The sequence below is a fragment of the Bombina bombina genome, chromosome 10, assembly GCF_027579735.1.
Source record: "Bombina bombina isolate aBomBom1 chromosome 10, aBomBom1.pri, whole genome shotgun sequence".
Lineage (NCBI taxonomy): Eukaryota > Metazoa > Chordata > Amphibia > Anura > Bombinatoridae > Bombina > Bombina bombina.
The window spans coordinates 103,667,492-103,682,623 of NC_069508.1; the positions used below are offsets into that span (position 1 = coordinate 103,667,492).

The following is a 15,132-nucleotide window of genomic DNA, read 5'->3' on the forward strand; positions in this document are numbered from 1 at the left end:
CCCCCCCCCTTTCTCCCACAAACGTCAGTTATCTCTCACTTACTTAAAGGGACAGTGAACCCACATTTTTTCTTTGATGATTCAGATAGAGCATGCAATTTTAAGCAACCTCTATTTTACTCCTATTATAAATTTTTCTTCGTTCTCTTGCTATCTTTATTTGAAAAAGAAGGCATCTAAGCTAAGGAGCGAGCCAATTTTTGGTTCAGACCCTGAACAACACTTGTTTATTGGTGTGTGAATTTATCCACCAATCAGTAAGAAAAACCCAGGTTGTTCACTAAAAATGGGCCGGCTTCTAAACTTACATTCTTGCTTTTCAAATAAAGAATGAATAAAATTTGATAATAGAAATAAATTAGAAAGTTGTTTAAAATTGCATGCTCTATCTCAGTGTTTTTCAACCAGTGTGCTGTGGCACACTAGTGTGCTGTGAGAGATCCTCAGGTGTGCCACGGCAGACTGTGTGATTTTTTTTAAAATTTTGGGATGGTGGTGTGCCACAGGATTTTTTAATGTAAAAAAAGTGTGCCACGGCAAAAAAAAGGTTAAAAATCACTGCTCTATCTGAATCACGAAGAAAAAAAAATTGGGTTCAGTGTCCCTTTAAGAGTTTTTTGTCATTATTGGTCAGAAATAACCATCTACCTGTAGATAAGTCTGTATTATAGTTAACTACAATGCCTTTCATTAATAAATATATATATATATATATATATTTATATATATATATATATATATATATATAAATCTCTATCTGTAGTTAGCATATCTTTTCGGCATAGAAGACTTTTTGGAACATAAGACGCATCCAATACCATAGCACATTTGAAATAAACGATAAAGGATATTTTATTAGCCATTTTCTCATAAAGCAAGGTGAGTCTTATATACCAAGAAAATACTGTAATTAAATGTATATGTCCATACATTTTAGAACTCCACATGCAGTTTATTACAGCAAAATATTTTCTTTAAATTGCAGGAACTATTTTAAATATGTAAATGTTTAAGGCTGTTTAAACGTATTTGTTTAACTCTTTATAGTAGTCAGAGAAATTGAGATTAAAGCAAAATGCTAAGAAATATGACTTCACCCAATGGTTTTGGAGAACTTACTGAAACTTTAAACGGAGAAGTACTAGCAGGATCCATAGAATTGGCCTTGTCAGATGTGCTGGTCCCGGAGATACTTCTTCTCCGCGGTGACCTTTCAGCTGGCACCTCTGGAGGAAAAAGAGAAAATAAGTGTGTCAGGACTAAACACAAAAGAGAATGAATGAGCAATATAAATATAAATTGATACCTCTTATTTGAAAAACAAAGTATTCCACTGATCACAAAAAAATACAATGAAAAAAAAACAGAAAATAAAAAGGAACATCACAATTCTACAGGGTTGATTATTTAACAAATGCATTATGGGTAAACAAACGGGATTCCACCCCAAGTAAAAGAGTATAAAGATAAAAACATAAGTGTGGACATTGTGTTAGCCTTTGTATAAGTTTAAGTGTTGACTTTAGCACACACGCATGCGCAGTGAAAATAAGAAAGCAACTCAACAACAACCACATTCACACTGTATACCTTTATCACACGTGCTACCCATTTCAGCGTGACTTGGGCACAATCCAACTTCTTTGGTGCTAAATAAGAATTTTCCACGTGGAATAACATTTACATTTTACGGAGATGTTGGAAGTCTCTTGGAGATTACAAGGAGAATCACAGAAGCTGTGCAATCCGGCATGTTTCACGACTCTCATAAAACAGGCGCAGTTAGAGCGAACAATCCTGGCCTTTTGGCCCAAGGGATCCGTGCTACTTCTTTTTCAGACAGCTAGATCCAATCCTGCTGCTCTCCCTCCCCTTCCAGTGAGATGAGCAAGAAGACACACAAGACTGCAGCTATTCAATCAATCGCTCCAACAGCAACTCCTCATTACTTATCAGGCTATTTACAGATGCTAACCGCTTCCACTCTACAGTTGAATAGTCATTAAATGTACCCCAAACTTCTGAAACAAACACTTACAGAAAAGCATACACAGCATGTATCCGGTACAGAACAAATCTCTCTCTCTCAAAAAAAAGAAGGGAAAATTATCTCTTTATACTGTGATCAACACATTCAGAAATGTTCAAAGAGTGTAAATAAAATCATCAGGGTAATGACTGCGTAGACATGGAAGAATAATTCCTACTCAGAAAGCTCTGCATAGCTTTTCAAAACACAATAGGGGAAACATCTCATTACAGAGTGGGATGCAAAACTGCAAAGGAAAATATACATGAAAACTTTTTATATCTGTGGCTTCTAGAACAGAAGACGTAGGAGTTTGATAAGACTAGAAAATCATAGAATGGCAGTCGAACACATATGCTAGGATAATCAGATTGCAAATATATATATATATATATAATTATGGAAAAACAATGTAAAGAAACCGAAGATCTATGCAGCAAATATACAGCTGAGCAAACAATAGAGAATCCAACGGCTCTAGCAACATAAAAAAGTGTTCAATGCATCCATATCAGGTTTGACTGCACAGGATGACAGAGGTTAACAAAAGTAGCAACAGCAGTCCGTACTTTTGCCAAACTGAGAATGCCAATTCTAGTAAAGGGAAGCATTTTGATTCGGTATCACTGGAGGACATCGGCTCCATAATCCATTCTTCTATAGAGGAAAAATGCTGTCCTGGATAACTACCAAAAGCAATCCTCATTCTTCTTTAGCATCCCAGGATAATTGTTTTTTTTTTTTGTGTGCAAATTACATCTCACTCAGCAGCAAAAAAAAAAAAGAAGAGAATTTGAGAAAGGTGGAGGAGATACAGTTGTAGATTCCTAAATCTGAACCTTCTGGAACTCAACTCTTCCTGCTTCGTTCTTATCGCAGGACTTTTTTTTTTTAATCATAGATGGGCTGAAATATCCTGGGCTCCACCTAATATATTAGCTGTACAGCCTTGAGAATCTCTTAGATTCACATTTTTTTTCTCAGGGTTACAATTTCTACGTAAGGAATACATTTCATCGGTACCTCCACTCACTAGCGTCAAGGGAAAGTTGGTGCTGTCCTGCCGACTCAGGTTACAAATCTATAACATCTCTGCTATTCCAAATTTAGATACCTTACCCTCCAGCCATCCCTTCCTCACTTGCATTGCATTATAACCTGCTGGAAGATCAATGTATCTCTCCTCTGCTCACTGCCTTACATTTCATGGCATCTAATATGAATATAGTCCACAGGATCAATATCACTGTGCAAATCACACATACACAAGCAATGCTATTCCGTTGCAAAAAAATGCAAGTTTTTTTTTTTTTTGGGGGGGGGGGGGGTAACAGAAAACCACATAGTTCACATTGTTCTAATACAAAATAATGTACAGCTTTCTAAACCCAGTAGCAAAGCATCATGAGTCAGCAAATCAGGAGGGCAGAGCAAAACCGTAATATGTTGAAGATAGCCAAGATGGGGCTCTGTGCTTTATAAAAATTAACCTCTAACAGGAAGCAACATTCTAAGCTTGCCCATTATAGCAAGGTATGCAAGGAGTGCAAATCAGCAACCAAGTAGTTAAGAGTAATTCAGTAATGTTTGATCGTATATCGGGAAAGAACAATTTATCAGATGATATTAAAAAGCGGTGTCCAAATTTTCATAGCTTTTTGAAGATGTTTTAGATTATTTCAGATTTGTTTTGCATTTAAGGGTTAATTAAAGGGGCATGAAACCCAAAATATTTCTTTCACGATTCAGATAGAGAATACAATAGTAAACAACCTTCTATATTACTTCTATTATTTTATTTACTTCGTTCTTCAGGTTTCCTTTGTTGAAGAAATAGCTATGCACACATGGGTGAGCCACATAGAAATCTATGTGCAGCCACCAATCAGCAGCCACTGTGCCTATTTAGCTATGACTTTCAACAAAGGATATCAAGAGAATGAAGCAAATTAGAAAACAAAAGTAAATTGGAAAGTTGTTTAAAATTGCATGCTCTTTCTAAATCATGAAAGACAAAAACATAATTTATGCTTACCTGATAAATTCCTTTCTTCTGTTGTGTGATCAGTCCACGGGTCATCATTACTTCTGGGATATAACTCCTCCCCAACAGGAAATGCAAGAGGATTCACCCAGCAGAGCTGCACATAGCTCCTCCCCTCTACGTCAGTCCCAGTCATTCGACCAAGAATCAACGAGAAAGGAGTAACCAAGGGTGAAGTGGTGACTGGAGTATAATTTAAAAAATATTTACCTGCCTTAAAACAGGGCGGGCCGTGGACTGATCACACAACAGAAGAAAGGAATTTATCAGGTAAGCATAAATTATGTTTTCTTCTGTTATGTGTGATCAGTCCACGGGTCATCATTACTTCTGGGATACCAATACCAAAGCAAAAGTACACGGATGACGGGAGGGATAGGCAGGCTCATTATACAGAAGGAACCACTGCCTGAAGAACCTTTCTCCCAAAAATAGCCTCCGAAGAAGCAAAAGTGTCAAATTTGTAAAATTTGGAAAAAGTATGAAGCGAAGACCAAGTTGCAGCCTTGCAAATCTGTTCAACAGAGGCCTCATTCTTAAAGGCCCAAGTGGAAGCCACAGCTCTAGTGGAGTGGGCTGTAATTCTTTCAGGAGGCTGCTGTCCAGCAGTCTCATAGGCTAAACGTATTATGCTACGAAGCCAAAAAGAGAGAGAGGTAGCAGAAGCTTTTTGACCTCTCCTCTGTCCAGAATAAACGACAAACAGGGAAGAAGTTTGGCGAAAATCTTTAGTTGCCTGCAAGTAGAACTTGAGGGCACGAACTACATCCAGATTGTGTAGAAGACGTTCCTTCTTTGAAGAAGGATTTGGACACAGGGATGGAACAACAATCTCTTGATTGATGTTCCTGTTAGTGACTACCTTAGGTAAGAACCCAGGTTTAGTACGCAGAACTACCTTGTCTGAGTGAAAAATCAGATAAGGGGAATCACAATGTAAGGCTGATAACTCAGAAACTCTTCGAGCCGAGGAAATAGCCATTAAAAACAGAACTTTCCAAGATAACAATTTTATATCAATGGAATGAAGGGGTTCAAACGGAACACCCTGTAAAACGTTAAGAACTAAGTTTAAACTCCATGGCGGAGCAACAGCCTTAAACACAGGCTTGATCCTAGCTAGAGCCTGACAAAAGGCCTGGACGTCTGGATCTTCTGACAGACGCCTGTGTAACAAGATGGACAGAGCTGAAATCTGTCCCTTTAATGAGCTAGCTGATAAACCCTTTTCTAAGCCTTCTTGTAGAAAAGACAATATCCTAGCGATCCTAACCTTACTCCAGGAGTAACCTTTGGATTCGCACCAGTATAGGTATTTCCGCCATATTTTATGGTAAATCCTTCTGGTAACAGGCTTCCTAGCCTGAATCAGGGTATCAATAACCGACTCAGAAAAACCACGTTTTGATAAAATCAAGCGTTCAATTTCCAAGCAGTCAGCTTCAGAGAAGTTAGATTTTGATGTTTGAATGGACCCTGTATCAGAAGGTCCTGTCTTAGAGGTAGAGACCAAGGCGGACAGGATGACATGTCCACTAGATCTGCATACCAAGTCCTGCGTGGCCATGCAGGTGCTATTAGAATTACTGATGCTCTCTCCTGTTTGATTTTGGCAATCAATCGAGGAAGCAGCGGGAAGGGTGGAAACACATAAGCCATCCCGAAGTTCCAAGGTGCTGTCAAAGCATCTATCAGAACTGCTTCCGGATCCCTGGATCTGGACCCGTAGCGAGGAAGTTTGGCGTTCTGGCGAGACGCCATGAGATCTATCTCTGGTTTGCCCCAACGTCGAAGTATTTGGGCAAAGACCTCCGGATGAAGTTCCCACTCCCCCGGATGAAAAGTCTGGCGACTCAAGAAATCCGCCTCCCAGTTCTCCACTCCCGGGATGTGGATTGCTGACAGGTGGCAAGAGTGAGACTCTGCCCAGCGAATTATCTTTGATACTTCCATCATTGCTAGGGAGCTTCTTGTCCCTCCCTGATGGTTGATGTAAGCTACAGTCGTGATGTTGTCCGACTGAAACCTGATGAACCCCCGAGTTGTTAACTGGGGCCAAGCCAGAAGGGCATTGAGAACCGCTCTCAATTCCAGAATGTTTATTGGCAGGAGACTCTCCTCCTGATTCCATAGTCCCTGAGCCTTCAGAGAATTCCAGACAGCGCCCCAACCTAGTAGGCTGGCGTCTGTTGTTACAATTGTCCAGTCTGGCCTGCTGAATGGCATCCCCCTGGACAGGTGTGGCCGATAAAGCCACCATAGAAGAGAATTTCTGGTCTCTTGATTTAGATTCAGAGTAGGGGACAAATCTGAGTAATCCCCATTCCACTGACTTAGCATGCATAATTGCAGCGGTCTGAGATGTAGGCGTGCAAAAGGTACTATGTCCATTGCCGCTACCATCAAGCCGATCACCTCCATGCATTGAGCTACTGACGGGTGTTGAATGGAATGAAGGACACGGCATGCGTTTTGAAGCTTTGTTAACCTGTCTTCTGTCAGGTAAATCTTCATTTCTACAGAATCTATAAGAGTCCCCAAGAATGGAACTCTTGTGAGAGGAAAGAGAGAACTCTTCTTTTCGTTCACTTTCCATCCATGCGACCTTAGAAATGCCAGAACTAACTCTGTATGAGACTTGGCAGTTTGAAAGCTTGAAGCTTGTATTAGAATGTCGTCTAGGTACGGAGCTACCGAAATCCCTCGCGGTCTTAGTACCGCCAGAAGGGCACCCAGAACCTTTGTGAAGATTCTTGGAGCCGTAGCCAATCCGAATGGAAGAGCTACAAACTGGTAGTGCCTGTCTAAGAAGGCAAACCTTAGATACCGGTGATGATCTTTGTGGATCGGAATGTGAAGGTAAGCATCCTTTAAATCCACAGTGGTCATGTACTGACCCTCTTGGATCATGGGTAAAATTGTCCGAATAGTTTCCATTTTGAACGATGGAACTCTTAGGAATTTGTTTAGAATCTTTAAATCTAAGATTGGCCTGAAAGTTCCCTCTTTTTTGGGAACCACAAACAGGTTTGAGTAGAACCCTTGTCCTTGTTCCGACCGCGGAACCGGATGGATCACTCCCATTAATAACAGATCTTGTACGCAGCGTAGAAACGCTTCTTTCTTTATCTGGTTTGTTGACAACCTTGACAGATGAAATCTCCCTCTTGGGGGAGATAATTTGAAGTCTAGAAGGTATCCCTGAGATATGATCTCTAGTGCCCAGGGATCCTGAACATCTCTTGCCCAGGCCTGGGCGAAGAGAGAGAGTCTGCCCCCCACTAGATCCGGTCCCGGATCGGGGGCTCTCGATTCATGCTGTCTTTGGGGCAGCAGCAGGTTTCCTGGCCTGCTTGCTCTTGTTCCAGGCCTGGTTAGGCTTCCAGCCTTGCCTGTAACGAGCAACAGCTCCTTCCTGTTTTGGTGCAGTGGAGGTTGATGCTGCTCCTGTTTTGAAATTCCGAAAGGGACGAAAATTAGACTGTCTAGCCTTAGCTTTGGCTTTGTCTTGGGGTAGGGCGTGGCCCTTACCTCCTGTAATGTCAGCGATAATTTCTTTCAAACCGGGCCCAAATAAAGACTGCCCCTTGAAAGGTATATTAAGTAATTTGGACTTAGAAGTAACATCTGCTGACCAGGATTTTAGCCACAGCGCCCTACGTGCCTGTATGGCGAATCCTGAGTTCTTAGCCGTAAGTTTGGTTAAATGTACTACGGCCTCCGAAATGAAAGAATTAGCTGGTTTAAGGACTCTAAGCCTGTCCGTAATGTCGTCTAGCGTAGATGAACTAAGGTTCTCTTCCAGCGACTCAATCCAAAATGCTGCCGCAGCCGTAATCGGCGCGATACATGCAAGGGGTTGCAATATAAAACCTTGTTGAACAAACATTTTCTTAAGGTAACCCTCTAATTTTTTATCCATTGGATCTGAGAAAGCACAGCTATCCTCCACCGGGATAGTGGTACGCTTAGCTAAAGTAGAAACTGCTCCCTCCACCTTGGGGACCGTTTGCCATAAGTCCCGAGTGGTGGCGTCTATTGGAAACATCTTTCTAAATATTGGAGGGGGTGAGAACGGCACACCGGGTCTATCCCACTCCTTAGTAACAATTTCAGTTAGTCTCTTAGGTATAGGAAAAACTTCAGTACTCGCCGGTACCGCAAAGTATTTATCCAACCTGCACAGTTTCTCTGGTATTGCAACAGTGTTACAATCGTTGAGAGCTGCTAAGACCTCCCCTAGTAATACACGGAGGTTCTCCAATTTAAATTTAAAATTTGAAATATCTGAGTCCAATCTGTTTGGATCAGAACCGTCACCCACAGAATGAAGCTCTCCGTCCTCATGCTCTGCGAGCTGTGACGCAGTATCAGACATGGCCCTAGCATTGTCAGCGCACTCTGTTCTCACCCCAGAGTGATCACGCTTGCCTCTTAGTTCTGGTAATTTAGACAAAACTTCAGTCATAACAGTAGCCATATCTTGTAATGTTATCTGTAATGGCCGCCCAGATGTACTAGGCGCCATAATATCACGCACCTCCCGGGCGGGAGATGCAGGTACTGCCGCGTGAGGCGAGTTAGTCGGCATAACTCTCCCCTCGCTGTTTGGTGAAATTTGTTCACATTGTACAGATTGACTTTTATTTAAAGTAGCATCAATACAGTTAGTACATAAATTTCTATTGGGCTCCACCTTGGCATTGGAACAAATGACACAGATATCTTCCTCTGAGTCAGACATGTTTAACACACTAGCAAAAAAACTTACAACTTGGTTATAATCTTTTTTAGCAAAAACGTACTGTGCCTCAAAGAGGTACTAAACGATTAAATGACAGTTGAAATAATGAACTGAAAAACAGTTATAGCATCAAACTTTAAAACAACACAACTTTTAGCAAAGGTTTGTTCCCATTAGTAAAATAACAATAATTAAATTTGACATAAAAAATACAAAGCAACGTTTTTATTCACAGTCACTATAAGAATTCTCACAGCTCTGCTGAGAGAATTTACCTCCCTTAAAAGAAGTTTGAAGACCCCTGAGATCTGTCAGAGATGAACCGGATCATGCAGGAAATATAAAAGTAACTGGCTGGAATTTTTTGATGCGTAGCAAAGAGCGCCAAAAACGGCCCCTCCCTCTCCCACACAGCAGTGAAGAGAAACGAAACTGTCACAAATAAAAGCAAAAAAGGCTGCCAAGTGGAAAATAATGCCCAAATATTTATTCACACAGTACCTCAGCAATGTAAACGATTCTACATTCCAGCAAAAACGTTTAACATGATAATTAGTTATTAAAAGGATTAGTGACCTTTAACAGAGTAGTTCCGGTGAAATACCATCCCCAGAATACTGAAGTGTATACATACATGTCATTTTAACGGTATGGCAGGATTTTCTCATCAATTCCATTCAGAAAATAAAAACTGCTACATACCTCAATGCAGATTCATCTGCCCGCTGTCCCCTGATCTGAAGCCTTTACCTCCCTCAGATGGCCGAGAACAGCAATATGATCTTAACAACTCCGGTTAAAATCATAGTAAAAAACTCTGGCAGATTCTTCCTCAAACTCTGCCAGAGAAGTAATAACACGCTCCGGTGCTATTGTAAAATAACAAACTTTTGATTGAAGTCATAAAAACTAAGTATAATCACCATAGTCCTCTCACACATCCTATCTAGTCGTTGGGTGCAAGAGAATGACTGGGACTGACGTAGAGGGGAGGAGCTATGTGCAGCTCTGCTGGGTGAATCCTCTTGCATTTCCTGTTGGGGAGGAGTTATATCCCAGAAGTAATGATGACCCGTGGACTGATCACACATAACAGAAGAAATGTGGGTTTCATGTCCCTTTAACAAATGTATGGCCTCACATTAGTGGAAGATAAAGAAGTTTTTTTTAAAAAATATAATAAGAAAAATGCTATTAGATTTAAAGGACCATTATAGTTGAAAAATGACACGCTCTAATGCATTAGAATAGGGGTCAATAAAAACACAGGAGCCAGGGAGCCACTGGATCCTAAAATTTTACCCCTGGCTCCTAACTTTTTTGGTTATTCTACAAATATCAATATACAAATAACACAGTCCGGCTCCTAAATATTCCTACTGGCTCCTAAATTTTAAGTATACAGTAGAAGTAAAGCATGGGACCCGCAGAGCACTGGTGGCCCTGAGTGGGAACTGATGCTGATCCAATCAGCAGCGCAGCACTAGTCTCACAGCTGAGTCATGTGACTAGCGCTGCTGATTGGATTACAAGCAGTTACCGCTGTTCCGGGTTTGAAGCATGTCATTTGTTTACTATAATTTACCCAGGATAGCAATGCAGTTGAAGAGTTAAAGGGACACTGAACCCGATTTTTTTCTTTTGTGATTTAGATAAGAGCATTAAATTTTAAGCAACTTTCTAATTAACTCCTATTATCAAGTTTTCTTCATTCTCTTGGTATCTTTATTTGAAATGCAAGAATGTAAGTTTAGATGCCGGCCCATTTTTGGTGAACAACCTGGGTTGTCCTTGCTGATTGGTGGATAAATTCATCCACCAATAAAAAAGTGCTGTCTAGAGTACTGAACAAAAAAAAAAAAAAAGCTTAGATGCCTTCTTTTTCAAATAAAGATAGCAAGAGAACGAAGAAAAATTGATAATAGGAGTTGCTTAAAATTGCATGCTCTATCTGAATCACAAAATCATTTTTTGGGTTCAGTGTCCCTTTAAATACTGTGCTCCCTTTTGTACTATAAATTAAGGGACTATATATAGAACACTTTACTTCCAGCGGAAAACAAATTTTCTTACAATCTATAAGCAGTCATTGGGCATATTTTATTGTTTTAACCAAATAATACAAACAGAACTTGAAAAGCTTGATTATGCTCCGATTGCCAAATAACAAATTTAATGGCCATGCAAAATTTTTTTTTAAATAAGACATTTTTTAAGAGAAGCAGTTATAGAGGGTACTGAATGTATATTAGAGATAGTTCTTAAAGGGAAATAAGACAGTCTATTCCAGTGATAGCTAACCTTGGCACTACTGAAGTTTCGAAACTACATGTCCCATGATGCTCTACAATACTCCCTAAGTATCATGGGAAGTGTAGTTTCAAAACATCTGGAGTGCCAATGGTAGCCAATACTGGTCTATTCATACACTGTAATAAAAAAATAATGAGCAGTGGGTTATACTTAATATAAGTCATTGCAATAATAATTATCTTTTAATTATTTATTTTACTTCAACTGTGAGGGTCCATTACTTCCTTTCATTGACCAACTAGGAGGAGCCTGCTCTTGCTGCAGTCAGTTTATTGCTCATCATCAGTAGAGAACTTGTGTTCTAAATAATCATGTGGCAGTAGAACTTAAGTTCAATGATGTAAGCTCTATTATCACACTAACGAAAATTTCTGGCTATGTTACCTCATCGAGAATTTCTAAATGCTCATTTTGCAAGAAAACAAGTAATATATAATACAATATTAATACCCAACTTCTTTATTTAAAGGGACACTGAACCCAATTTTTTTCTTTCGTGGTTCAGATAGAGCATGCAATTTTAAGCAACTCTCTAATTCACTCCTATTATCAATTTTGAATCATTCTCTTGCTATCTTTATTTGAAAAAGAAGGTATCTAAGCTAAGGGGCCAGCCAATGTTTGGTTTAGAACACTGGGCAGCACTTGTTTATTGGTGGGTGAATTTATTCACCAATCAGCAAGAACAACCTAGGTTGTTCACAAAAAATGGGCTGGCATTTAAACTAACATTCTTGCATTTCAAATAAAGATACCAAGAGAATGAAGAAAATTTGATAATAGGAGTAAATTAGAAAGTTTCTGAAAATTGCATGCCCTATCTGAATCACAAAAGAAAAACATTGGGTTCAGTGTCCCTTTAATGCTTTATGAGATAAGAATGTTAAATGAATCCCCTGCAATATATAAGTTTCTAATTATTTCTATGTATTTATCCCAAAGCAAATGCGAGTTCATGATCCCACAGGTCTATTTTAGAGGTCTAATTTTCAGGGTTCTGCTAAATATTCTTCTGCCTAAGGCACAATGCAATTTAATAGACATCATTTATTTACGATTGAAGTTTCAGGAAACAGAAAGAAGCATAAAGCGTACTTCATAGGGAGCTATAGGAAATGTTCTTCCCCTCTAGGGTAATGTTCTGACAACTGCAGGAGGAGAAAGTATTTGTAACTATGTGCCAATTAAATCTAGTTTTTTGTATATTTTATTCTGTGTATGTAGCAGCAGGCATTTCACTCATTTTCATGTCAATACAAATAGCTTTCCAATTAGAGTGCAATGATAGAGCATGACATTTTAAGCAACTTTCTAATTTACTCCTATTATCAATTTTTCTTCGTTCTCTTACTATCTTTATTTGAAAAAGAAGGCATCTAAGCTTTTTTTGGTTCAGGATTCTGGACAGCGCATTTTTATTGGTGGATGAATTTATCCACCAATCAGCAAGAACCCAGGTTGTTCACCAAAAATAGGCTGGCATCTAAACTTGCATTTTTGCATTTCAAATAAAGATACCAAGAGAATGAAGACAATTTAATAATAGGAGTAAATTAGAAAGTTGCTTAAAATTTCATGCTAAAAAAAAGTTGCTTACAATTTTGGGTTCAGTGTCCCTTTAAAGGGACAGTCAAGTCCAAAAAAAACTTTCATGTTTTAAATAGGGCATGCAATTTTAAACAACTTCCCAATTTACTTTTATCACCAATTTTGCTTTGTTTTCTTGGTATTCTTAGTTGAAAGCTAAAACTAGGAGGTTCATGTGCTAATTTCTTAGACCTTGAAGACTGCCTCTAATCTGAATACATTTTGACCACTAGAGGGCATTAGTTCACATGTTTCATATAGATAACATTGAGCTCATGCACGTAAAGTGACCTAGGACTGAGCACTGATTGGCTAAAATGCAAGTCTGTCAAAAGAACTGAAATAAGGGGGCAGTCAGCAGAAGCTTAGATACAAGATAATTACAGAGGTAAAACATGTATTATTATAACTGTGTTGGTTATGCAAAACTGGGGAATGGGTAATAAAGGGATTATCTTTCTTTTTAAACAACAAAAATTCTGGTGTTGACTGTCCCTTTAAGGATTATTATTTAAAAAGAAAAATACAATCTAGTATTAACACTTTTGCGATGTTAGGACGCGTTAGCGCCGTTAGGATGGCATGGAACATACTAGCCGTTTGGCTGTACTGAAGCCAATGGCGCTTTCAGAATGGGATCGCGGCCTGGAGGGTGTGCCTAACATCATAGGGACACTCCCCTAACCCAATCCCAGCATTGAAATCTGGCGATCGTATGCACAATCGTGTGAATTCAATTTGTTTACGTCAGAACGTTGTTCCGATGTAGTCAAATTAGACACGGCATGAAAGGGTTAAACACATTTGCTGTAAACTATTTGTTTTATTTCTGAAACGGGTTAAACACATAATTAAAAGGACATTATACCCTACAAAAATTCTAGACAAAATAGTATATTCAAAGTAGTAAACATTAACCTGAGAAAATTATGCAGGTGTATATTTTAAAATTATATTATTTGTATAAAGGTTTAAGAAATAAGTGTCAAATTATTAAAGTTTACTAATGAACGCTTGATCTTCATAGCTGATCTTTCCTGCTAAGGCCGATTAGGGACAGTTATAAATAAGCTGAAAAGTAACTGTCTCAAAGGGTTTAAGGTCCCTTTAAACTTGTGAACAGTAAATGCCAGTTATTTGTGGCCTCGTGCATATCCTACTACTGACTGACTCAACAGCCATGTCCTATTAAACAGGCATGAAACCCAAAATTGTTCTTTCATGATTCAAATTGGGCACTGATTTTTAAACCTGTCCTCAGACCTCCCATAACAGGCCAGATGTTGAGGATATCTGAACTGACGCACAGGTGAAACAATCAGCTGATTAGTAAACATGGTTATTTTACCTGCTCTCATCCAAGGTGATCCTGAAAATCTGGCCTGTTAGGGAGGAATAAGGACTGGTTTTAAAACCAGTGAGATAGAGCAAACAATTTTAAAGGGACAGTCTACAATAGAATTGTTATTGTTTTAAAAAGATAGATCATCCCTTTATTACCCATTCCCCAGTTTTGAATAACCAACACTGTTATATTAATATACTTTTTACCTCTGTGATTACCTTGTATCTAAGCATCTTCTGACAGCCCCCTGATCACATGACTGTGACTATTTATTATCTATTTACTTGCATTTAGTACTGTGTTGTGCTAAATCTTAAATAACTCTTTGGGCGTGAGCAGAATGTTATCTATATGGCTCAAAAGCAAATAAAAAAACGTGATTAGAGGCTGTCTGTAGTGGCTTAGATGCAGGCACAAATTTAGAGGTTTAAATGTTATAAAGTATATTAATATAACCATGCTGGTTGTGCAAAGCTGGGGAATGGTTAGTAAAGGTATTATCTACCTTTTTAAACAATAACAATTTTAGTGTAGGCTGTCCCTTTAAACAACTTTCCAATTTACTTATAATTTGCTTCATTCCCTTTGTATCATTTGTTGAAAAGCATATCTAGATAGGCTAAGGAGCTTGGAGCTAGCTGCAGATTGGTGGCTGAACTTGTATGCCTATTTTCATTGGCTGTCCAAAATGTGTTCAGCTAGCTCCCAGGAGTGCATTGCTGCTTCTTCAATAAAAGATAAAAAGAGAATGAAGAAAAATTGATAACAGAAGTAAACTAGAAAGTTGTTTAGAAATGTATAATCTATCTGAATAATGAAAGAAACAATTTTGGTTTCATCTACCTTTAAAGGGATAGAAAAGTAAAAAATGAAATGAGCATGGGTGCATTTCAATTTGAAACAGAAGCATTTTTGCACTTCCACTAGCAAAAATGCTTCTAGTTAAAGTTAAAACTATTTTCTGCGGCATACGCACATATCCTGTGAGGGCCGTGCCTGGTCAAAGAGCTGGCGGTGTTGTGTATGTGAAGACCTAGGTCGTGTCATACAAGCCACCACTGACGCTCTGC

The 15,132-nt window shown here is 38.9% G+C and overlaps 1 protein-coding gene across 4 annotated transcripts in view; it reads right to left on the bottom strand.

The window, feature by feature from the left end:
- RASAL2 (RAS protein activator like 2) overlaps nt 1–15,132 on the bottom strand; it is a 516,482-nt gene that overhangs the window by 136,342 nt on the left and 365,008 nt on the right. For all 4 annotated transcript variants that reach the window (XM_053693294.1, XM_053693295.1, XM_053693293.1 and 1 more), the window contains one exon: nt 1,120–1,226. In XM_053693294.1, coding sequence (XP_053549269.1) covers nt 1,120–1,226 — 107 coding nt within the window. The remainder of the gene's footprint in view (nt 1–1,119; nt 1,227–15,132) is intronic.